The sequence below is a fragment of the Bufo gargarizans genome, chromosome 4, assembly GCF_014858855.1.
Source record: "Bufo gargarizans isolate SCDJY-AF-19 chromosome 4, ASM1485885v1, whole genome shotgun sequence".
NCBI classification, from domain to species: Eukaryota; Metazoa; Chordata; class Amphibia; order Anura; family Bufonidae; genus Bufo; species Bufo gargarizans.
Window position 1 is genome coordinate 311,639,541 of NC_058083.1, and position 26,680 is coordinate 311,666,220.

Consider the following 26,680-nt stretch of genomic DNA (forward strand, 5'->3'; position numbering starts at 1 on the left):
TAGATCACAATGTAGATTTATTCAGTCACATATTCAAATGGCATAGTGACGCGTTTCAGCACAGGTGTGCTTTCATCAGACCGCAATAAAACATCTTACACTCCAGCTATTTATACATAAATGAAACACAAAGGAACTGACATCAAAGGAGCTCCGCCTCCCTCATTAAATAAAAATTTGCATGTCAAATAATCGCAATAAAAAATTCACATTGAAAAATTCGCAATTGAAAATTCGCAATAGAAAATTCGCAAAAAACATATCCACTCTATACTGGCGAAGATTTTCAGCCACATAATCCATTCTTGCAGTGATTAATCACGCTACAGAAAAAAATAAATATATTTATCGGATTGCATAAGGCCGGATGCCTTATAGGAAGCAGGACACATTGTACTCACGATTGAGGCCCCTGGGCTCCATTGTCTGAAGACGATGGATCCAGTAAGCCTCTCTTTTCAATAACAATTTATTTCTGTCACCCCCTCGACGGGGTAATGATACACCTTCAATAATCTGATACCTCAACTGCGAGATGTTGTGGTAGTGCCGCCCTGCTTCTTACTAGAATCATGCGCAAGCTGTCACTGCGCTCCAACTTAGAAAATCAGCGAGATGATTCTTTCCGAAGCGCATATACTGAGCAGGCAGCGGGTGCGTGAGCACTCAGTCTCTAGTAGCCAAAACACTGATTGCCTTTACCCATGCGCACTAACTAAAAAGTAAGGGAAGTCAAGACATGTCCGATGCGCATGTCCTGCGCCAGCAGCCGATGCGTGAGCACTTGGTTAACAAAGAAAAAAAAAAGTGTTTCCTTTTTTTTTAAAAAAAGGGTTTCCTTTTTTTTTTTTAAAAAGTGTTTCCTCTGGCTGATTTTCTAAGTTGGAGCGCAGTGACAGCTTGCGCATGATGTCATAAGCAGACCTCCTCCTCCTTTCATTTGTCAACAACAAAATAGGGAGGGCAGCTATTCCAAATCTCATTTGTCACTTGGTGTAGCTTGCTTAACAGCAATTGGCTACCACACAAATCAATCACAGAACTGCAGCATATATACCACCATCATGTCTGTTGTCTTCAATTCTGCCCAGACCCCTGAAGAAGCCAGTGATCTGGTGAAACATGTTGGGGGGCAGTTGATTTTAACAATTGTTGTCCACTCCAATGTTGCTTATTAGCTTAGAAGTCCTTGTGTAGGACATTTCATTCAATATAGCAAGGTTTTTGAGCTAGGTGGAGCGCTTAGCAGCGTGTGGGAAAGCGTCTTGACAGCTACTGACGTAGTGTCAGACAAGTGTGCTGTGCTGTGAACGTTTGTGTGTAGGAGCAAAGTCACCTATTCCATTTAATCAGTTTTTGCAGGCAACGACAGGCAGTTTGCTTACATTAGTCCATCCACACATTGCCCCCCTATGTTCAAGCTCTGCAGACATAGTTGTGGTGAATAGGAGATAGTTGCTGCCAGGGTGAGGGAGATGTGCACTAAGTTGTCAACTCTTTGGGGTGGAAACAAAGTGTTTTAATTGTTTGTTATGGTCTTACAGCCGTTTTATCATTATGTCAAATTAAAAGTGAGGTTTTAATACACACTTTATACCTGGGTCAAGATAGGTCTAGGCCATTCTTGGCATTAATATATGCGTGTATAAAAAATACCTTTACCCAGGTTAGCCCCCCCCCCCCCTTTTGTAAACTATATTATAATTTACCATGTTTTCCTGAGCATGGCATACTTTCACTTATGACAATGTGCCCCCGCTCTCCCGTTCTGCAGTAATTGTCTCCTGATATTTCGGGCACACCATATGTCAGTCACTTCTATTCTTTACTACCTACAGGATGTTTCTCCCACTGTGACAATCTCCATCACACAGCCTCATGATGCAGCGTAATCTCGCGAGAGACTTCTCACGAGACCACGCTGTACCATAGCTTCCAATGGGACAGTGTGACTCGGACAGGAGTGACATTGCTGCAGAGAAGGCTGTTCTCTGTGGCAGCGTCTCCCTCCACTTTGAGTAAGACACGGTCCCTTTAGAATTCGCGAGATCACGCTGCATTTGGTGACTGGGTGACAGAGAAACCTCTAGCAAAGAAGTGAAGTGACTAGCCACACCTCTGTGGCTAGTCACTTCAGACTGACATGTGTGGTGCCAGAAATTTCAGGGGACATTACTGCAGAATGAGAGGGCACATATTCATAAGTGAAAGTGTGCCATGTTCAGGTAAGCATGGCCAACTAGAATACATTAGCTCACTTTTTGGGATTCACAGGTACTCTTTAAATCTTAAATTAGTCATGCCACTAAGGGGTTAAAAAATCCACTTGTGTCCCCAGAGTCGTGTGCCAACTAGATTTACTTCAGATATAAAATGTACAATAAAAAAAAGTTACATTTTTGGAGTGTTTGATTATTTTTTTTTTTCAATTTTAAAGTGAGGAGTTAGGCGGTTTTCTGGGGAGATAGAACTAAAAATAAAAACAAGTTACAAAGGGTTCAAAATAAATAAGCATTCCTCACATTCACTGATCCCTGCCACTGCTTTAGACTCCGCACCTCTCCTACTTCCTGTCCTAGCTTGGAACTGCCAGTCAGCGAATCACTAGCTGAAGCGGGTCACAGTTCTGTCCAGTGGACAGTCCAAGTTAGTTCCTGGGACCAGGGAGTGGAGAACAGTGGGGATCAGAACAGCAGTGGACCATTGGAAGTGAGCAATAGTTATTTTTGTTATTTGTCCTCTTCTGGCTCAATTTTATGCCTCTCCCCAAAAATCAGCCATCTGACCCCCACATAGACGTTAAAAGGGTGGTCCGGCAAGGAGGTGGAGAGAAGCAGAAACCTGGTAAGCATCAGAATGCTAGTAGTAGGGAGTCGCTGAGTAATGTTCCTTCCCCTTTTCTAAGAAGTTGTATCCCATTGGACAACACCTCAATGAACAGGTCAGGCGGGGGGAACCAATGCTACAAGTAAAGGCATTTGAATACCTAACAGGCAGCAGAGTTGAAAACAAACTATTTTTGGAGTTTGCAAGCTTCTGGGGCTTAAACCTGTCTAACAGAATGGCCACACGCTTTGTTTCTGCTGGAATGGAATGCGATGCCTGCCCCATTGTGCTCGTTCCTCTGAGTGTGCAGTGCATCCACCCACTTTAATTGTGAGAACCTGATGCAATTCACAGCTGTCACAAGGAATGAATTCCAGTCTGCTCCTTCGACAGCCAAAGTGCTCCTGTGTACTGAGCAATCACATTTCAGATCATCCGCTAGGGATCTCTCTGCGGCTAAACGGAAACATAGCAGATTGTTTCTGCACGGCTACCAGATATGATATGATTCAGGTACATTAGAGGGAAGCAAGCGATGGACGGCTGAATCAGCTGATACAGTCACAGCTTTACATTACAGATACTACTGTAATAATATATTACCATATGTCATCTGTCCCACGAGGAAGAGATAGAACAGGATGGATTCAGGAGACTTCTGCTGCAATAAATGTTTTCCTCGCTAAACTGCTTCAAATGGTATTGCTTTAAATTGTGGGTATGGTATAAGACTGAGGGCACAGTATAGCGGTGTAGTTTAAAAACATACTGAACTAAATGAGGCCTGAATAACGCTACTGCAATACATGATAAAATCCCAAGTCCGTTATAAAAGAGATGCACATCCTAAGAGGCTGATAAAACTTAAAGGGGTATTATATAGAATAACAGGCCCCAACTGTCTGGTAGGTATCAGTTACAATACAATTCCAGGGCTCCACCTATTGGTATTACGCGAGTCCCCCTTATCCCTTATTAGCACTTCAGAAGGACCATACAAGGTGTCTCCAATGTAGTTATGTAAGTTGCTGAAATAGGCAAATACTGTATTTAACTACCCCCATAAACTTCAGTGGAGAGGATCGCATGCACGGTCACTTCTCCAGGTCAGGTGGAGTCCGGATACCTTAACTCTGCTAATATATGGGGGTCTCAGTACACAATAAAAACATACCCCGCTGCACACCCCTCTCTGTGCCATTCATCAAATATATACAGTATGCGAGCAACAACCAGACATATGTTTGTGACTAGATGGTTATGGGCCACAGGCTGTACACCCCTACTTTCCATGAATGCATTTATAAACAATTCTTACAATTATTATTTTTTTTTTACTTGTAATATAAGTCTGGACTAAAATGATTTTACATGAAAAATGTTTATGTTATGTGTACATCAAATGCAATGCATGCATACTTGTCCTTTGGTATGCTCCAAGATTTCATATCCATTAAGGCCTGCACACGACTGTGCGCTATTGGTGCCCGGGCTGCAGACCCCAAATTGCGGTCCGCAATGCATGGGCACCGACCGCAGGGCAGCCGCATGTGGATCACGAAGCCATTCACTTGAATGGGGTCCGCGATCCGTCTGTTACGCAAAAAGATAGAGCAAGTTTTATTTTTTTGCGCAACAGAAGCACGGAACGGAACCCCACCGAAGCACTCTGTAGTGCTTCAGTGCGGTTCCGTGCTTCCGTTCCGCATCTCTGGATTTGTGGACCCATTCAAGTGAATGGGTCCGCATATGTGATGAGGAATCCACACGGCCGGTGGCCCGTGTATTGCGGAACCGCTGTATGTGGCCCCGCAATACAGCCACGGGAGCACTACGGCTGTTTGAAAGAGGCCTAATACGTTCAAGACTATCCCTGTCCACCTACCTCTGCTTAAGAACCCTACAGTTTATGAATAAGAACATCTATGAACCTGCTCTGGATGACCGTGCTCATGCGTGTAACATTACCTTTCCCCAGCATATACCCGGCATGGCTGATCCTGGCGATAAATGCTGATGGCTGGGGGTTGAAGCAGCTGCATAAAGACTATAATAGACTATAAACAAAAACTAACGGCTGTGCTGCAGTGTCTGATAGCCATATGTCGGGCAAACAAGAAAACTACCACGGCACTCCACTGAGCCCCATGGCCCCTCTTTCAGTAGGTAGTGTATGGTTAAATGAAACCTGTCGCTATGAAAATGAAGTGTAAGCTACAGGCAGCATGTTATAGGACAGCAGGAACTGAGCAGATTAATACATAGCTTTATGGGAAAAGATTCAGTATAACATTTTATTCATTTAAATTCCTGCTCATTCTGGGCTTTGAAGTCAAGGAGGAGGTCCTATCAGTGATTGACAGCCATCTATATACAACTCACAGATAACTGACGGCTCACAATGATATAGATGGATAAAAATAATAATTAAAGCAAATCAAATCATGTTGAGTACTCTTACCTGAGAAGAAAAGCAATATCTACTATGGTAAGATAAATCAGAAATGCAATCTACTATGGTAAGGTAATCAAGGCATAAACTGACCGGATCATAAAATATTTATTCATACTTGTCGATATATAGACCAGGAAAAGACAGGCAAAAAATACATATACTCCCCTCAATCACTCAAAAATGCATCAATATACCCTAATAAATGCACAAATAAAATATTAAAATAAAATAATGATGGTCTGCAGTCCAACCATGAGCCTAGCTGCGTGCCTATTAAACTTCAGGTAGATCTTTCAAAAATGCAAACAAGAATCCATTTTGTGAAATATATATATATTCTACATAATCCTCACAATATTGTCTATTTCACAAAATGGATTCTTGTTTGCATTTTATACACAAAAAAGGTTAAAGAGCAGCACACAAACAAATCGGCGGTGCAATACCTTCAAAAGACCAAGGTCTAGCTACTTATACCAAAAGAGCAAAGGCAGCACACTTGTATCAGTGTAAAAAAGTGGGTAATTTATTAACCCATGTGATAGCAACGTTTCAGCTCTCTCTATGGAGCCTTTGTCAAGCCTTGTTACAATGTGCAAAGTCAAGTGCTTATATAACATACATGATTAAACAGTGATTACATGATTTAGTGTTCATATACTCAAAAACGGAATTAAAATACATAATTCCACAGTGATTCCACAAATGTGTACACGATTCTTTGTCTAAATATGTGTACTATGATCTATATCGTAAAATATCCTTCATTGACAAACATCCAATCACAGGAGTACATCATTCTGTGTTCAAAATCAAATAGCTCATTATCAGAGTCTCACATGTAGCTCAAGACGGCAGGACCTGATTGGCGTCAGAAAAATCATACTGCGCAGGCGTCGAATGCTTCTCATGCTGCGAGATTAACATTTCACATAAAAGACATCCGATACCACAACCAAGATGGCGACCCAGTAATATATACATACAGTACATACCAAAAGTTTGGACACCCCTTCTCATTCAAAGAGTTTTCTTTATTTTCATGACTATGAAAATTGTAGATTCACACTGAAGGTATCAAAACTATGAATTAACACATGTGGAATGATATACATAACAAAAAAGTGTGAAACAACTGAAAATATGTCATATTCTAGGTTCTTGCTTTGATTACTGCTTTGCACACTCTTGGCATTCTCTTGATGAGCTTCAAGAGGTAGTCACCTGAAATGGTTTTCACTTCACAGGTGTGCCCTGTCAGGTTTAATAAGTGGGATTTCTTGCCTTATAAATGGGGTTGGGACCATCAGTTGCGTTATGGAGAAGTCAGGTGGATACACAGCTGATAGTCCTACTGAATAGACTGTTAGAATTAGTATTATGGCAAGAAAAAAGCAGCTAAGTAAAGAAAAACTGTGTGTATCAGGCCTTCATGGTAGAATATCTGCTAGGAAACCACTGCTAAGGACAGGCAACAAGCAGAAGAGACTTGTTTGGGCTAAAGAACACAAGGAATGGACATTAGACCAGTGGAAATCTGTGCTTTGGTCTGATGAGTCCAAATGTGAGATCTTTGGTTCCAACCACCGTGTCTTTGTGCGACGCAGAAAAGGTGAACGGATGGACTCTACATGCCTGGTTCCCACCATGAAGCATGGAGGAGGAGGTGTGATGGTGTGGGGGTGCTTTGCTGGTGACACTGTTGGGGATTTATTCAAATTTGAAGGCATACTGAACCAGCATGGCTACCACAGCATCTTGCAGCGGCATGCTATTCCATCCGGTTTGCGTTTTGTTGGACCATCATTTATTTTTCAACAGGACAATGACCCCAAACACATCTCCAGGCTGTGTAAGGGCTATTTGACCATGAAGGAGAGTGATGGGGTGCTGCACCAGATGACCTGGCCTCCACAGTCACCGGACCTGAACCCAATCGAGATGGTTTGGGGTGAGCTGGACCACAGAGTGATGGCAAAAGGGCCAACAAGTGCTAAGCATGTCTGGGAACTCCTTCAAGACTGTTGGAAGACCATTTCAGGTGACTACCTCTTGAAGCTCATCAAGAGAATGCCAAGAGTGTGCAAAGCAGTAATCAAAGCAAAAGGTGGCTACTTTGAAGAACCTAGAATATGACATAGTTTCAGTTGTTTCACACTTGTTTGTTATGTATATAATTCCACATGTGTTAATTCATAGTTTTGATGCCTTCAGTGTAAATCTACAATTTTCATAGTCATGAAAATAAAGAAAACTCTTTGAATGAGAAGGGGTGTCCAAACTTTTGGTCTGTACTATATAAATATATATATATATATATATATATATATATATATATATATATACACACACATACATACATACATACACACAGACAGACAGACAGAGGGAGGGAGGGCTGTCAATCACGGATAGGACCATCACCTTGACTTCACAGCCCAGAATAAGGAGGAATTTAAATGAATAAAATACAAGTTATTCTGAGTCTTTTCCCTGTAAAACTACATATCAATCTGCTCAGCTCCAACATGCTGTCTGCAGATTACAATACATTTTTATGGTGACAGTTTTCCTTTAAAGGGGTTGTCTCATCATGGACAATAGGGGCATATCGCTAGGATATACCCCCATTGTCTTATAGGTGCGGGTCCCCCTGCTAGAGCCCGCACCTATATCGAGAAGGGAGCCCCAAAAGTGAAGGAGGGCACACTGCGCATGCGCAGCAGCGCTCTATTAATTTTTTATGGGGCCAGCGAAAATAGCCAAGCTCTGGCTCGGCTATTTTCGTCGGCCTCATAGAAATGAAAGGGAGCTGGGGCCGCACATGCGCGGTACGCTCCCATTCTATAACTACTTCTATGGAGAGCCAGCTTGGTGGTGGCCTCTAGCCACCACCTTGCGGGGCTCCATTCTCGATATAGGGGCGGTGGGACCCGCACCTATAAGACAATGGGGGCATATTCTAGCAATATGCCCCTATTGTCCATGATGAGACAACCCCTTTAAGTCTTTGACTACATGGACTTCGGTAGAAGAGTACACTACTATTTTTTTTCCCCTACATTGATGTATGTCATCAGTAGTATGAAAATATTCTGAAAGATGCATGTACAAGCCACTCCGTGTATTCCTATGGACTGCAGCAGTGGCATCGTTTTTTTTACTTTTGCTGGATTTCAAATCAGCAATACCCCATGAATAAAGTTACATTTTCTGGCTAGAAAACTATAAAAACTGAACGTAAACATGAAAAACAATGTGAAGATAGACAAAAAAAAATAATAATTGCGTCTTACCTGAAGCCACAGCTTGTTGTTTACTGCTTCCCTTCCAGTGGCAATGCACTGAAATGTCGCATTCTGACCAGCATTTACCTCAACATCTCCCAGTCTCAAGAAGTGAGGGGATTTATCTGTACACAAAAGAAAGAGTGGAAAATTGTGGTAAGTCAGCAGAGAACATCCGCTTCCCTAGCTGCCCATCTCAGCATCATTCGTTCTGTAACATTATTTGCAGGAATAGATACATTCCTCATGGCGGCTTTTCTGAAGAATAACATTAAAATGTGCAGAGTGAAATCTTAATCTTTGGATTCTAATAGGGCTCGGGCTAGACAGCGCCTACACATAAATAAAATGTAGTGCCTTAGGCAAAGGACCTCACCAACATAGTCCGGCAGGGGCTCCTCAGAAAATGTTTAGGGTTTTGTTAGCTAAAATGGGTTAACAAGAACGGTACAAACCTAACCTGAGTAAGCCTAGGTTTATATTACGTTTTCGCCATACAGCTACAGGCCTGGCTATTACTGAAATACTCGTATAATGCCATGGAAGATGATGGCAACAAGAATCAACCTTCGAGGCATCCGGTTGCATTCTGTTCTTGGAGTAAACCATAAAATAAACCATATACCTCGAATATATGGTGTAAACAGGATGTGAACCTAGCCTTAGGTTGTAAAGGTACTGCTAGATGGAGGGAGGTGGCTTATGGGGGAGACGTGGCCATATAGCACCTGAAAACCACACAGCCATGTGGGCTACAACCGTATAATAGAGGCTTAAAATGGATTGGCAGTTCCTTGCTTATTGTAAGCCTGCCTATACATGTTCAGGTTTAAATGGAATTTTCTGATGTAGGTCATGAAGCCAAAAGAAGGTGTGGATCATAAAGAGAGCAAAAGTATAAACGGCATATTTTACTTCTCCTATTTCAAAAGTCCATACTTGGCTTTAGCTCTAAAACTGTATCAGAACACCTAAACATGTACACACAACTTTAAGTTTTGTATGCATTAAAACTTCATTTTTCTCAGCAATGCAGGCACATCTGAACATGGAGGTAACACAGATGCCTTCAAGCCAACAGCAGGTCAGCCAGTTTCATAGGTACAAATCTGTTGACAGCTGCTCTTCAGGAGCACTGTTACCTTGCAGTGCTGGGGTCCTAGGTTTGAATCTGACCAAGGACAATATCTGCATGGAGTTTGTATGTTTGCATAGGTTTCCTCCGGGTACTCCAGTATCCTCCTACACTCCAAAGATACTGATAGGAAACCTAGATTGTGAGCCCTATTAGGGACAGCGTGATGCTAATGTCTGTAAAGCGTTGTGGAATATAGTAGTGCTATATAAGTGCGCAAAAAAAACAAGTGAATAAACAATAAGCAAGTGATTGCCAATCAAACTTTCATTATATAATACCAATACCAAATAGCTGCGGCTTGCATGACCCCAACGATTCAGCTGCATCAAGCCCACATCTCCAACAGTCACTCGGACTGGCCATACCCTTAAAGTCAAAACAGGCCGCTATGAGGCAATTATTATTTAGTCAATAAGACATATCGGATGGGTGCTATACGGTCTTAGATGTACCAGAATTAAATATTTTTTTAAACAGTGCACGATGTGCGCAATAAATGAAACCTTGTTGTCTCCTAGCAGAGAACGTAATTAAAAAGGTTTCATTAGAATACTGCTCTGTCCTAGTAATTGGTACAGATCAATACAATTATCACTAACCGAGTGCATATAATCATGACTCACATTCAGAAGTACCATGCACAAATGCAGACAGTTTCACAACATTTCGAGCACATGTTGGGAATAATTACAACTACAAAATAAAACAGCTTAACTCCTTCTATAACTTACGCCAGAAACGGCAGGCCGTTTAAAGCTCTGCCCCTTCTGGTAAGAACCAACCCCTTTTCTCGCCACTTCACAAAAACGTCAAGAAGTTTACAAAGTCGCATGTTATGGGGCACATATGGTGTGCGCCATAAGCTGCCACTAATTTATGCCACAATAGTGGCGTAAATGCATTAAAGAATACAGGTCAGGGCATTTTAACATATTTCTGCCAAAATGTCAAGCCATACATTTCGGTTATGGTGTAGAGAAAAGAGACATGGCTTATACACCTTCAATGTATGTCAGTAGAACAATGGTATAAACTCAGTTTGGCCGAGCATGTGTGTTTTCTGTGGAGAAAGCTGTTGCCAGAGCTTCCTATACACATTAGATCGTTGGCCGACCCACAGAAGACAGTGGGTCCGGACAAGTGTATACTAAGGCTGGGTTTTGTATTAAAGCAAAACTGAACAAACTGGATCCACCACTAAAAACAATGTAGAGTCAATGGGTGTTGGATCAGTTTTTTTTTCTGGAATCGGCACCATTGACTTTCAATGTTTTAAGTGCTGGATCTGGTTAGTTCCGTTTTACAGACCAGACAAAACAGCAGTTTTGTGTCTGGTCGCGAAACTGAATAAACTGGAACGGAATGCATCCTAATTAGTTTTGTCCTCAATGCATGGGGACAAAAACACTAAATGGAAGAGTTTTGCTCTGGTTTTGAGCTCCTTTGCCGGATCTCATAAATTTGAGCTTCAACATATTCTTCTCACATCTTAGGCTACTTTCACACCTGCGTTGGGTGCGGATCAGTCTTGTATCTGCACAGAAGGATCGGCACCGATAATGCAAACGCTTGTATCGTTCAGAACGGGTCCGTTAGCATTATTCTTTTCATAAAAAGTCTAAGTGAAAACCGATCCGTCCTGACTTATATTGAAAGTCAATGGGAGACGGATAAGTTTTCAATTGCACCATATTGTGTCAGTAAAAAAGGATCCGCTCCCACTGACTTACATTGTAAGCCAGGACGGATCTGTTTGGCTCTGCATCACAGCGTTTTGGTGTCCGCCTCCAGAGCGGAATGGAGACGGAACAGAGCCAAACTGATGCATTCTGAACGGATCCTTATCCATTCAGAATGCATTGGGGCGGAACTGATCCATCACAATCAATGCAGCAACCCCCCACTAGCACCTAGATGCTCATTTGCATATTATAAAAGTCATTATTTAGCGCGATCGGGGGCAGGCAGGAAGATAAAAGTCGTACAGTTATGTTCTGCTGACATCAGCATATCACTAACGTCTGATAGCTACATAACTATTTTTCTGATGACAAAAACCCTTTAGAGAGGTCCTTTTACCACTCCCGATTCTGGAACATCTATTCTTAAGTCTCTATCTTGTGCCATTCCTTTATTATTTCTACTAGAAGCTATGAATGAATTGCTAGCAGTCTGCAGTAAGGGTACAGAGGGATGGTTACCAGTTGGGGGAGGTAGGGTGTACCTGCACAGTCTGACAATGAGAGCACTGATTGTATAGAGTCAGAATGTGCACGCACACCCCCCCCCCCCCCCAACTGGTTACCACCCCTCTGTACCCTTTGTGAAGACTTCTAGCAATTCATTTATAACTTCTAGCATTCATAATAAAGGAAAGCTGCCATTTATGCCCAAAAAATGTCAGCTCCCATTATAGTGAATCCCTGGATACTGCCGTGTCCCCAAAGCTGGTAATTCGTTTCTCTGCCAGAACAGACTACCAAAAATATGAACGTACCCCAAGGCTGACATCAACATTTCAGGCTCTGTTTCGAGCATCTTTCACACATTCTGTCCTAACCAGCAGCACTACAAATCTTAGTCAGCGCTTAACATATTTGGAATAAGATGGGTAAAATATCCCCAAAGGCCATATTAAAGAAGAGTGCATGTTGCATCTTCATTAAGGAAGTAGCCACAACTAAAAGTAACTAATTAGGACCCAGCACAAATAATGCATTTATTCCTTTAATTAAGGATTAACATTCATTAAGTAAGGTCTTCTGTCACAGTTGAGATTAGTCAGTAATTATTGCAGAAAGCACATCATTTTCCGCATGGAGCAATAGACAAAAGAGGTTTAAACCACTGTTTCGGTGGTATGGGTGTAAATAAAACAAAACCGATCAAGCATGGTGACGGACATACATTTAAAAGGGAATAGAAAATCATCCTTACCGCATGGGTAGCTCAGAACTTGGATATCATCTATGGCAATGTATCCACCTCTCCCGCCTGAGGCTTCAGCTTCAAAGATTACCTGCCATTAGACATAAAATTACAACCATTAAGAACATGTCTATCCAGTGCAATTTTACCGCAGTAGAAGGCATCTATTTTATGCGACAATTTCTTAATACACAATGTAGAAAATGATATAAATTGCAACACATATCATACACTTAAAGGGGATGTCCAAATTAAATAAGTAAAAACTCAGGCAGCCACCGTAAATGTGCTAAAACAAAAAGAACCATACTCGCCCCTTTTCTCCCCGTTTCCAGCAATGCGCTCCGGTCCTCCCGCTGCTGCCATGCACACAGGCCACAGTCCAGCCAATCACTACCTTCAGCAGTAGACAGGACATCACCGCTGCAGCCAGAAAAACCAAACAGCAGCATGGAGGCCTGGAGCATTTCACTTCAAGAGAAAAGGGGTAAGGGAGCACTCATTTTGTCATTTTAGCAAATTTGCTGGGTTTTTATTTAACTTTGACAACCATCTTTGGGCTCTTTCACACCTGCGTTCTTTTCTTCCGGCATAGAGTTCCGTCGTCGGGGCTCTATGCCGGAAGAATCCTGATCAGTTTTATCCTAATGCATTCTGAATGGAGAGAAATCCGTTCAGGATGCATCAGGTTGTCTTCAGTTCCGGACCGGAACGTTTTTTGGCCGGAGAAAATACCGCAGCATGCTGCGCTTTTTGCTCCGGCCAAAAATCCTGAAGACTTGCCGCAAGGCCGGATCCTGAATGAATGCCCATTTAAAGGCATTGATCCGGATGCAGCCTTAAGCTTTTTCTGAATGGTTACCATGGCTGCCAGGACGCTAAAGTCCTGGCAGCCATGGTAAAGTGTAGTGGGGAGCAGCATACTTACCGTTCGTGTGGCTCCCGGGGCGCTCCAGAGTGACGTCAAAGCGCCCCAAGCGCATGGATCACGTGATTGCATTGCACGTCATCCATGCGCATGGGGCGCTCTGACGTCACTCTGGAGCGCCCCGGGAGCCGCACGGACGGTGAGTATACTGCTCCCCCGCTCCCCGCTCCTACTATGGCAACCAGGACTTTAATAGCGTCCTGGCTGCCATAGTAACACTGAAAGCATTTTGAAGACGGATCGTCTTCAAATGCTTTCAATTCACTTGCGTTTTTCCGGATCCGGCGTGTAATTCCGGCAAGTGGAGTACACGCCGGATCCGGACAACTCAAGTGTGAAAGAGGCCTTTAAACACACAGGGTAAGGCTACATGCACAAGAACGTATTTTGTCTCCGTGTCCGATCCGTTTGTTTTTTTGCGAATAGGATGCGAACCCATACATTTAAATAGGTCCGCAAAATATGCGAACAGCACACCGTGTGCTGCCCGCATCATTATGTCCGTTCCATTGCCCCACAAATAAAAAAATAAAAACAAATAGTGTATGTCCTATTTTTTTCTAGTTTGCAGACAAGGATAGGCATTATTACAATGGATCCGCCCAAAAAACAGATCCGGAAAAAAAAAAAAAATTATGCCATACGGAACGTTATTCATTTTTCTTGCGGATCCGCAATTTGCAGACCGAAAAAACACATACTGTCGTGTGCATGCAGCCTTAAGGTTATCAAGTTTTCTCCTAAGTGGTTTATAGAAATTATGTATATGAGAAGTAGGAAAGTTTCAAGGGTACATCAAGTTGCAAAATCGTGGTAAAATTCACATAAAGACAGTGGATTTGTAGCAGATTTACCCCCATACATTGCAAATTGTTAAATCCACTATGAAAATCAGCATCATGACACGTTGCAGAACTAAATCTACTTTGCCGACACTGTACTACGCTAAACGCAGAATTCAGATATACAGTTTTCAATGCATCTTCCCCAGGTATACATGTAGTGTTCCACTAGGTAAAGGTGGGCACTACACAAGGGTTAATGTGTTTATTGCATTTACTGTCCTGTGTATGCATTTCCGTGTGTTAACTGGGTGTCAGGCCTGTCAGGGTGCAGTTTAGCCTCCCAGGCGTTCGAGGGAGCTAGAGAGCCCTAGTGATATATAGGACGGCCCAGACAGGGGAGAGGCAGTGTATTCCAGGGGACTAGAGGAGTCACCTAGTCATCCTGAAGCTCCTGAGGCTAAGGATAGCTCAGTTGAGATACCCCAGCAGTAGGACTGCACCTCCTGGGAGAAGCCTGCAGCCACCTTTCCACTCCAGCAGAGAAGACAGCTAGGAAACAAAGGTATTGTAACCTAAAGCAAGTGCCAATACTGGAGGAAGGATTATATATACACCAAGGATTCAAGCCAGCAATTAGGCATCCGGGCCTTGGGATCCAGCCAGCTAGAATAGCTGTGGGGATAGAGCAGCATTGTACTGCAAAGCATTAACTGTATACCCTCCAAGTATCTTGCAAGATTGAAACCTTCTGAGCTATCAAGTAAACCTGCTGTGCATATGTACTGTAAAGGACTGCATTATCAACTACTGCAACTGCTTGTATAAAGTTGGACTGTTGTGGTTTGGTTTACCAACTGTGTACTCCATTAATCCTTATGCAAACCGGTGTGCCACCGTTACAGGCACTGGCGTCACGATTCTTAAAGGGACCTTACCTAAGGCATTCAAAACACCTGCAACATCCAGGGCACCTCACACACCATCAGGGTTCTCCTCAGAAAAGTGAGTAACCCTTGATTGCCCATACCGTGTCCTCACTATCGCTATACCCTGCAGGTCTGGCGTGCTGCATACATACCTACTCCATGCAGGTCCTCTGTGGTACCTCTGCTGTCCTTATCTTCTGGTCTCCGCACAGTTCACCTCATGGTCACATGTACCACTCTAGCCAATGACTGGCTTCAGCAGTGATGTAGACACCAGCAGCATGTCACCACTGAAGCCAGTCACTGGCTGGAGCGGTGCATGTGAACATGTCAATCCAGTGCCAGGAGAAAGAAGAAGTGCAGGAACTGGAAGATGGAGTAGAGACAGCACGAAGGACCAAAGTGGCATGGAGCAGGTAAGTAGGAATCTTCTGTTTCAAGGGGCAGACTGCAGGCACCTGCTTAAAAATCCTTAATTACCGGAAATCCCCTTTAAGGCGGATACTAACATAGGGCTGATAGGAGGAAAATTCAATAAAAAAAAATTAAAAATCTCTGGTACATACAGTTGCTCGCCACAGTAGAGATTGAAGATTATCAATTATGTGAGCCAAGTTTGTTTACTTTATTAGTGCGGAGAGGCTCAGCAAACTTTCCTATAATTTCAGTATAAATGTATAATTTCAATATAAAATGCATAATTTTTCCTCATTCAGTCTTTCAAGCCCTGAAGGAAGCCATTTTCACACATTCATCCGCTGTAAAAGCAGTCTGGGGAAGAATGGACTGATAAGTATGCAGAGCATGGTATGCATATCTCCTCAGCAGAGATAGACAAAAAAATCTTCCTTCCTGTGCCAAAGTAGTCCGCTACATGCTGGCACTTATCATATTCATTTAGAAAACACACCATCCATGTCTAAATCTAAAACCACTTTAAAGAAAAATGGCAGCTATATTATGTCTATATAAAGTGCCTCGGGACTATCCATATAAATAGATACATAAGCAGATAGATTTTGCCGTAAGCCACATTTGGTGAAAAAGTCTGCGACACTGAGATTTTCTACCACTCTTACTTTTTTTTTTTATAATATGCGGCGCCGCTGCTGGCCAATCAGATTTACTGTATTTTACACCAGAAACTAAATTATAATGCACATTTTCATTAGTTATACTGATGCAGATTTTGCCTTAAAGCAGCACCTCAAACATTTTTACTCTAACCAGTTAGAATGGTACATGATGTAAAGTGTACTGAAGGTAACCTCCTTACCGGTGACTGCATTTGAGAGTTATCCCCTCCATTCTGATCCTTAGCTGTGTCATTTGACACAGGACAGGTAGTAAGTTATTTCTCTATTCATTCCTATGAGACAGATATTGAGGCTCCCATAGGAGCTTACTGTCCACACAAGACCATGTGTTATTTGCAGAGTCAGTGCTGGTCACATGACACAGCTGAGGATCAGAAGGGAGGGCATAACTCACAAATAGTGTTACTGGTAAGAAAATTTACCTTTCTAACAGGTCAGAGAATAACTATGTGGAGCGCTTCTTAAAGGTGCACAAACTGCCAGAAGATACATGCCTTTTAATAAATTCAGGGTATCTCTTAACCTTGGCACATGTTACTCTAGTACACTTCTGATGAAAAACAGAATAAGAGTGAATGCACATGGCTGCATCCGTATTACAGTCTGCAAAAGACAAACCCGCAAAATACAGACAGCTTTCATAGGCATTCTATATTTTTCTGACTTCGATCAACAGTAAAGTATAGTCTTGCCCACAACACTGACAAGAGTAGGACAAGTTCTATAAATTGTGGAGTGGCCAGAGGGATCACAAAAATTATGGAGGTGTGCAAGGTCCCATAGAGATGAATAGATCTGTGTGCCATCCACAAAGAAATGTAGACAGCACACAGTTGAAACATACGATGGAGACAAAGGTTTGAATAAGATCCTGCATTTATAAGTGGAAATTCCCAACTTTGGCAGCATGCTTTCTGTTGCCAAAAATAAAAGTAACACCACATTTAAATGGATTGTGGAAACTGCAGAATTGTTTGTGAAGACAACAGCCCAGGCTTGCTCCATGAAATTCCTATGTGACTCCCGGGCAATTATTCTATAGAAACAAAAATCAATTCCACATATGTTAATGATTGCTTTGAGCACAATCTCAGAGGGATCTAGACATCAATTTACAGATTTTAAAAGTAAAACAAAGTAAATTTACAGCTTTAAAAATAATTCAAAAGGTGCAAATTCCCATAAATTCATAAATATATGTGTGGTAAAAAAATGAATTGCCTTCAAGTGAGCCTGGATCAAAGATGGTCTCTATATCCAAAACGGGATCTGGCATATTTTCTCTGTGATCAGGACAACTATCAGTAATTTCCTAGCAAATGATTGATTTTCTCTCATAAGAAGTATTGTGGGGCACATTGGGTCTTTGCACTATCAAAAACTACAATGTGAGGAAAAAGGCAAAGGAAGGCACTGCCACATAGGGAACAGACAAGAGGCATTATTACTGTGCAGGGCATACACATTTACATACAATTTAGGGCACTATGGATGGCGTATGTAGAGGTAGGGGGAAAAGGCAGGTAGGGAGTTGGGGAGCACAGAGCTAAAGCTGTTTGTGGGTTACACTACAGACATAAAGAAGTCATGGATGGCAGAAGTCTTTATGGTGGTCTGCACCACAAAGAGAAGAAAAGGCAACGTGAACAATTCCAATCAAAGAGGGTGTCGCCTGTAAGTGATTGGATGTAACTATACTTACTTGGTCTGCAGAGCCTATGTAGAACCGGTATTTACCACTATACAGTCATTGTATGATGGTAATTTAATAATATACACATGGGCCCAAAAACTTCTACAACATACTACAACATGAAAAGTATCTGTATAAAAGTTGTATTACTAGATTTACAAAGACAAAGGGTAGCTCTATGTCATATTTGATTTCTGAAATCACATTAGGTGCTCAAAGTGGTTACCATACACATCCAGACACCAGGGCCTTGACAAGGTATTTTGGTGCCCTAGGCAGAAAAGGCAAATGGCACCCATCTGTGTGGTGCTGTGGCTTTTTGCTCTACATTTTGCACTTCTCTGTTCTCAGCCACCTGTTCACTTCTCTGGTGTCCGGGGGCTGCGGGAATGCGCATAGGTACTTTTCCTTCCCATAGGGTGCAAGCATGGCCAGCACTGCTGGATTACAGAGTGGTCATAACCCCTGGAAAGGAGCAGTGTATAATGCGATGAAAAAAATGAATCCTGCCAGCAAAGGCGGCAATATGGACAATCACAATACATTAGTGTCTTGTATTAACTATAGCTACATGATAAATGCCATTTGTTGAAGTGAGACAACTCCTTAAGGATCAGAGTTATCTCCGATTCGGCTATTACAGCAGGCGCCCAGCTACAGTTAGTGCCAGGCTCCCGCAGTGATCTGGAGCACTGTATCAGCATAGTCTGTGCAGGGTCCCTTCAGTCAATTCTGCTCGCGCCAAGATCAATGGCGCAGGCAGCAGGGATTGAAAATACACCTGCACTGATACAGGGCACAGGAAGGAAAAACAATGACTATTTAAAAAAAAAATAACATAAATAAATCAATATACCACTAAATACAGCAGCCACACTTTTTAAAGAGGACCTTTCACCAGTCCTGACATTAAAATATAAGTACCTGGCACCGTAGGGCATTATTAGAGGTCATCGCTGTCATTTGTTTTTTCAGTTAAGCTGCTCTGTTTCCTCGCTGTCCCCCCCACTTCACGCCCTGCATGCTAATAGATCCCATCGGTACAAGACGGAGGAGAACGCACTCTGATGGAAGGATCTTTCTAGAGGGGAGCAGGACAGCTTGCCATGCCAACACGGCAGGATATTTCAGGACTCAGCAGAGCTCAAAGAAAGCCAGTCCCACCGAGTAGACCTAGCATCTACACTGGATCTTTCCTGAAGGACTAAACGTGGATTTAGATGGGCAGATTATCAGGAACGACAATCTGCCTGTGCAAAGGTGCCACCGATCACCCGGTGAACGAGCAAAGCGATTGTTCATCGGGTGATCCTGTAGTCCGTGCAGGCACATAAATTCTCGTTTATGGGCAGCAGACCGTGCGGTCTAAACAGCGATCTGTTGCCCAGAAACAATGCAGCTGTATGAAGACAAGCAATCGCAATAGAGATACCCCATACTATGGAGGTGATCGATGCACGTGGTGCTTCACCCTCCACTGAACGAGCAGCTGACTGTTGGGAAGGCGTGCTTCCTGACAATTGGCTGCTCTTTGGTGCACATAAATACACCTTAAGGAGGGAGGGGGCAATGCCACACACAATGACCTACGGGCCTTGTAGCCCATTGTCTTCCAAATCTCCTGTCCCTGGTAAGGGGTGTTCCTCTTTTAAACCATCTCCAGAGGTGCCCCTGGGGCAGAACTATTCACTCTGAGGCACAATGGGAATCTATTTCTATAGGCTGCTGTGCAGTGCTCAGAGGATCACTATGAAGAGACCTGGCTGTGGGGAGTGTGACAATACATGACCAGCAGCACAAAGCTCAATAGATGGAGCTGCACATCGCCATATACAATCTTGCGGAACAGGTGCGGACCCATTCAATTCCAATTGGACCGGAATGTGCTATCCGCATGCGCATTTGATGATCGGCACAAAAATAAAATATGTCCTATTCTTGTCCGCAATTGTGGACAAGAAAAGGCATTTTCTATGAGAGTGCCCGCGATGTGCGGTTCGCAAAATGCGGAATGCCCCACATACGGACGTGTGAATGGACCCCAGATGATCAAAGTAAATGCCACAAAACTGAACTGGAAATTTTTAACAGCATTTCAGTGGCCAACATTACCTAATTATGATCTATACACAACAGGAACGAGTAAGCCAATTCATCTACCCGATTATTTTTGGAGAGACAAGCACACAATGTTAGTGTTCCATAAAAATCCATGAGACGCAAAAGCTCACCGCTGCCTGACTTTATCCACATTACAGCAAGCTAAGATACAGGAGGCAGACGCTTCAGTAGGTTCACCTCTCAGAATTCAAGATATTTTTTACCACCAAACCAAATTATTGTGACCTGTCTTTAATGGTCAAATAGAGCAAAATATCTGGCAATAAAAAGTCCTTGAATAAAGGGCCAACGGTGCTTTACACATAATCCTACAGCCCATGCTTTATATAAAGCCAGCACAAAGCATGTCGGCTGCTGTAATATTGAGAAGATTAAGTGGTTTTCGTCTGGAGATCAGACTGGTGACATTTATATATGTCCTCTTATTTCATTTGTACAACAATCTCATGAACTGAACTTTTTGTGCAGATTTCTATTGAAGTAACAAATATTAATAAAACTTATATTAATAAAACATCTCAATCACTGCACACTTCTTTACGGATTGTAATATCGCAATCCAAGGAACAGCTTTTTTATTTTTTTAATATGTTTAAGTGCAAATATATCCTTAAAGGGCACTGGTCAGCCTATGAAAATGGATGATCTGCTGCATGGGCGCTTCGAGGTTTAAGTCATCTGTGTTGGTCCCATGATCATATGTGCCCAAATTGCTGCCAAAATGTTGTTTTACTATAGGCAGATGAGCTTCTTGGAACAGGGGCGTTGCCATTACTCCTAGAGGCTCAGTTCTCTCTGCAACTGCCACGCCCTCTACACTGACAGGAGAAGCAGTGGAAATGTGATCACACCTGCCTGACCCTATCAAAGTGCAGAGGGTGAAGTAGCTACAGAGAGCAGAGCTTCTAGGAGTCGCACCACCCCCCCTGTTGTTCCTAGAGGCTCATTAGCATATATTAAAACCTCATTTTTCCCAGCAATGCAGACACATATGAACATGGGACCAACACAGATGTCTTCAGCTGCCAAGCGCACATGCCCAGGTCAGCCAGTGTCCTAGGTACAAATCTGCTGACAGATGCCTTTTAATCCTTTCAGGACCTTTTCATTTTTATCTTTCTGTATAAGGGCTTGATTTTTGCAGGACAAGTTGTACTTTGCAATTAGAGATGAGCGAATTTCATGTTATGAAATTCGTTCACACTTTGGTGGTAAAAGCAGAATTGCGTTATGGATTCAGTTACCACAATGCAAATATGACAAAATGAATAACGGAATGCCTCTAAAGAGTCCTCTCCTGCATAACAAACGGGACGGATCAGTTTTGCAGCCCATAGACTTCTATTATGACTGAATGAATAACGGAATGCCTCTAAAGAGTCCTCTCCTGCATAACAAACGGGACGGATCAGTTTTGCAGCCCATAGACTTCTATTATGACTGAATGAATAACGGAATGCCTCTAAAGAGTCCTCTCCTGCATAACAAACGGGACGGATCAGTTTTGCAGCCCATAGACTTCTATTATGACTGAATGAATAACGGAATGCCTCTAAAGGCATTCCGTTATGCATTCAGTCAACGAATTGTGCTATGGTCCATGGAATCGATAAGGCAATTCTGCTTTTACCACCAAACGAAGAGTAAAAGAGTTTCAAAATATGAAATTCGCTCATCTCTATTTGTAATCGCACCATTTAATATTGCATACAATGTAGTGAGAAGCTGGAAAAAAATTCCAAATGGGGTTAAATAGAAAAAATACAATACCACGTTTATATCATTTTTGTGTTTTAATACTGTAAAAACACTTTTTTGTATTTTGTAAGGGATAATTTTTTTTTAGGGTAACCTGTACTTTTTATTGATACCATTGTAGGGTATGTATCACTTTTTCATCACTTATTACATTTTTGGGGGGAGGTGAAGTGACAAAAGGACGGCTCTGCTTTAAAAATAAAAATAAAAATTCTGTTACACTTTATGCAATGATTATTTTTATATTCTAATAGAACAGGCGTTTTTGGATGTGGCAATACACATGTTTAACCCTTCACCTCCACAAACAGTTTTGACCTTAATGACCAAAACCTACTTTACAAATCTGACATGTGCCATTTTATGTGGTAATAACTTTGGAATGCTTTTTAATCTCAGCAATTCTGAGTTGCAATACATTGCACTTTCATATGTCAGTAATAAAGGAGTCTACATGTTAAAAAAATAAAAATAAAAATTATTTAGAGAAAATTTGGAACAATTAGCAATATTTGAAATTTCTCCTCTTTTATTAAAACCTCAAGTAGTCATTACTTTACATTCACCACATACTTTATGTTGGCATCATTTTGTAAATGTCATTTTTTCAGGACGTAAGGACCAATTTAGTTATGAAGTCACTTTGTGGGACTTACATAAAAGAAACTATTCATAAATGACCCCATCTTACAATCTTCACCCCTCAAATTATTCAAAATCGATTACTGAAACTTTGCTAACCCCTTAGATATTCCACTGGAATTAAAGCAAAATGTAGATAAAGTTTTTAAATGTCATTTTTAGTACACATTTTCCAATTTATTCCATCTTTCCTGTAACACAGCAAAGATTAGCAGCAAAACGAACCTCAATAATTATTACCTAGATGTGGTGGTAAACCTCCTGAGCCATAGGGCTCAAAAGGGAAAGAGCGCAATATTGTTTTTAGAGGGCAGATTTTGCTGGAATGGTTTTTGGGTGCCACTTTGCATTTGAAGAGACCCTGAGGTACCCCTACAGTGAAAAGTCCCAAAAAGAGACTATTTTTGAAACTACAACCCACAAGGAATTTATCGAGCGGTGCAGTGATCATGTTGATCCAACAAGCCTTTAATAGAGTTTACAAACACTTGGTTGTGAAAATGAAAAATTACATCAAACTGTAGTTTTTATTGGTACAATTCTGGGTTACATATGACTTTTTGATCTCTTTTTATACTATTTTTTGGGGAGTATCACAGGATACACGATCCTTTTAGAACTCAGGTAGTTACAGACACTGCAATACCAATTGTGTGTAATTTATTTTTATATTTTAATCAATAAAAATAAATAAAAAAAGATAGCACATGGGAAAAAGCAATTTCATTTTTTCATTAACAGTGCAGAGCCACAGCCTCCCCATCCGCTAGAAGCAAGATGGTGATTAAGTCACATGATTTCCCTCTTGCATCTCCTTCTGTGAACCGGTTCAGCCACTGTCCAAGCGCCTATAAATCACGTGTCCATTTTGCTTCCCACAGACAGAGTGTCTATGACTCTGCAATATTTACGCAGACAATAGACAAACAGTCAGAGGTTGATTGCCTAAGAATTTATGAAAAATTGTTAGAAAGTGGCCAACCCCTTTAACACAGACTATAAAATGAAGAAACAATACAGGTTCCATCGGGTTCAATAAATCAATTACGCCAGGAGAGATTAACAGTCTGTTGTATATGAGAAATAAAAACAAACAAAAAAGGAAGAAAATAGGTTTGTGCTATGACACAAGGCAGGAGCAATTACTCTCTTTGCGCATCAATCTCGGCAGCTTGGCAGTTTCCACCAAGCTAACGTGAGTGACCTGCATGAACCATCCTTTTAACATCAATCAGCAGGCAGTACCCTGGACGTGACTTTACTTCAAGCCAAGGAGCTTAGAGTGTGGAGCATTTCAGCATGATGATTGGCAAAGATAGAAATATTGAAATACATTTTTTTAAGGGAAAGTTAGGACACTAATATTTTTCTGCAAGCTTAATAAAAGACTCAGGTGATACATTTTACCTCCACAGATACACTGCAGCAAGCTATCAGGACAGGGGAGAGAACTGTGCTGGACCAGCACAAGGCTACATGTTTAAGTGAGGATCAAATGTTTCATGGTTAAATCACAACGAGCAAGGTTTTCTTCTCTCTGCGATACCTGAAAGGGGGTTGGGGGGGGGGGGATGTTGCGCGCCATTAACTGAGAAAGTGCTCATTAGTACATTACACACTGCTCCTAGGGCAGTGCCCATAGAGGAGGCCCAATCTCCTGAAAGAGTACTGCATCAGGATGTAGTGCGCATAGGTGTACACTACGACCTGATGCTGTGCAATGTCAGGACACAGTGAAGCACTGGCACCAAGAAGAGGAGAGTATATATTTTTTTTAAAATTTTGTACAAAATGTATTTGCCAAGCATCTCTGATTTATAAGTATAGCATTAGCAATTATTATGCATTTTGGTACTCCATTTGGTTTGCAGAGAGCTGTTGCATTAGCAACGTGCCCCTGCGCATTGGGATATGCTGACTCACCCCCTTTTTCTTTGCAGTTGTACTGGAGGTGTGGCTGACACTTCCGTCGTGCACCCCTGCCCTGACCAGCCTGTCTGCCCCATAGGCTGATTTTAATTAGTCTGAGTATAAAGCTTAGACTGCTCACCCTCACTCACTGGAAGCCATTTGGCACAGGGAGAGGTATAGGGTGGACTCTCATTGCATTCGTTGGTGGCTATTTGGCACCAGGAGAGGTGTGGAGTGGGCTCAGCATGCATGTGGGTACCCTGGATATAATGGAGGCCATTTTGTCACCAAAGATGATAAAAATGAAAGTGGGCCCAGCATGCATGTGGAACCTTCACGACCTGAATTGTATATTAGGCTACTTTCACACTAGCGTTCGAGCGGATCCGTTCTGACTGGATCTGCTCATATTAATGCAGACGGTGGCTCCGTTCAGAACAGATCCGTCTGCATTATAACTTAGAAAATTTTTCTAAGTGTGAAAGTAGCCTGAGCGGATCCGTTCAGACTTTACATTGAAAGTCAATGGGGGACGGATCCGCTTGAAGATTGAGCCATATGGTGTCATCTTCAAGCGGATCCGTCCCCATTGACTTCCATTATAAGTCGGAACGGATCCGCTCGCCTCCGCACGGCCAGGCGGACACCCGAACGCTACTTGCAGCGTTCAGGTGTCCGCTCACTGAGCGGAGCGGAGGCTGAGCGCTGGCAGGCGGATGCATTCTCAGTGGATCCGCCTCCACTGAGAATGCATTAGGGCCAAACTGCTGCGTTCAGGGCCGCTTGTGAGCCCCTTCAAACGGAGCTCACGAGCGGACACCTGAACGCAGGTGTGAAAGGAGCCTTAGCTGTCATGGCAGATAACAGGTAGAATTTAGTGTTAAGAACCAGTCTTACAGAGATCGCCTTGACGTGTGGCAGACGGGCTCAAATAATTTTGTACAAAATGTATTTGCCAAGCATCTCTAATTTACAGCATTAGCAATTATTATGCATTTTTGTACTTTATTTGGTTTGAAGAGAGCTGTTGCATTGCATGGTTTGTTCTGTGTTGTGTTTTCAGCCATAGCAATGTGCATCTGCGCATTGGGATGTGCTGACTGACCCCCCTTTTTTTTCTTTGCAGTATATATATTTTCTGTCTGTTCGGAGGTCTCCATTTAGGGGACAGAGGGATTGGGTGGGTGTTATAGTGGCGGCAGCAGTTTGGTTTGGGGTCTGTACAAATTTTGGGTGTATTCTGGGGTCTGTATGATTTGGGGTGTAATCTGGGGTCTGTATATATGTGGAATCTAATGTAGGGTCTGTATAAATTTGGGGTTTAATCTGTATAAATATGAGGGTCTAATCTACGGTCTACAAATTTGTGGGCTGATCTGGAGCCTAGATGAATTTGGGGTCTATATAAATATGAGGTCTGATGTGGGGTTTGTATGAATCTGGGAGTCTGTGTTAATTTTAGGGTCTGGAATAAAGACTCCCACACTCCACTAGAATGCATTTAGTGCTGTATTCTTTATTAAGTTGACATCCAGTCACAACCGTTTTCGGCAATTTAAATATTGTGAATGCAGAATGGAATACAAAACTGTTAGAGGTATGAGCATCAAATTATCAGGGAGACAACAAATAAATGGTACTGAAAACTACGTAGACTTAAGTTGAGCCCGGTAGAGTCCAGGGGGTACAAATCAAAATATTAGAAGCCAATAATGTGTGTGGATAGAGGGCAATAATAACAAAGTAAATCTTCAGTGAGTGCATGTTTGAGATCCAGGGCCTTAAGGGTATATTAGACAGGCAGATTTTCTGCCCGATGATCATTAACAAGCGTTTCATAGTAACTCATTAGCAATCTGGCAGTTTAAGGGCTGTTTCACACGAGCGGATGCCGTGCGTGACATCCGCGACCCGATGCGGACAGCAGAAGCACGGAGCAGTAACATGACTGATAATGCTCCGTGCCTCTCTGTGATCTCTTTACTACGAAATCACAGTGAGATAAAGTTGTCACTGTGATTTCGTAGTAAAGAGATCAGAGAGGCACGGAGCGTTATCAATCATGTTACTGCTCCGTGCTTCTGCAGTCCGCATCGGGTCTTGGCTGTCATTCACGCAGCAGATGTCACACACGGCATCCGCTCGTGTGAAACAGCCCTAATACTGCTGCCAATTGCACGATGAA

At 42.3% G+C, this 26,680-nt stretch overlaps 1 protein-coding gene across 4 annotated transcripts in view; it reads right to left on the bottom strand.

Annotated features, from left to right (window-relative positions):
- Positions 1-26,680, bottom strand: part of PTPRK (protein tyrosine phosphatase receptor type K) — a 348,184-nt gene that overhangs the window by 198,569 nt on the left and 122,935 nt on the right. For all 4 annotated transcript variants that reach the window (XM_044291903.1, XM_044291905.1, XM_044291906.1 and 1 more), the window contains exons 4-5: positions 12,644-12,725; positions 8,578-8,693 (exon numbers count right to left, since the gene is read on the bottom strand). In XM_044291903.1, coding sequence (XP_044147838.1) covers positions 8,578-8,693; positions 12,644-12,725 — 198 coding nt within the window. The remainder of the gene's footprint in view (positions 1-8,577; positions 8,694-12,643; positions 12,726-26,680) is intronic.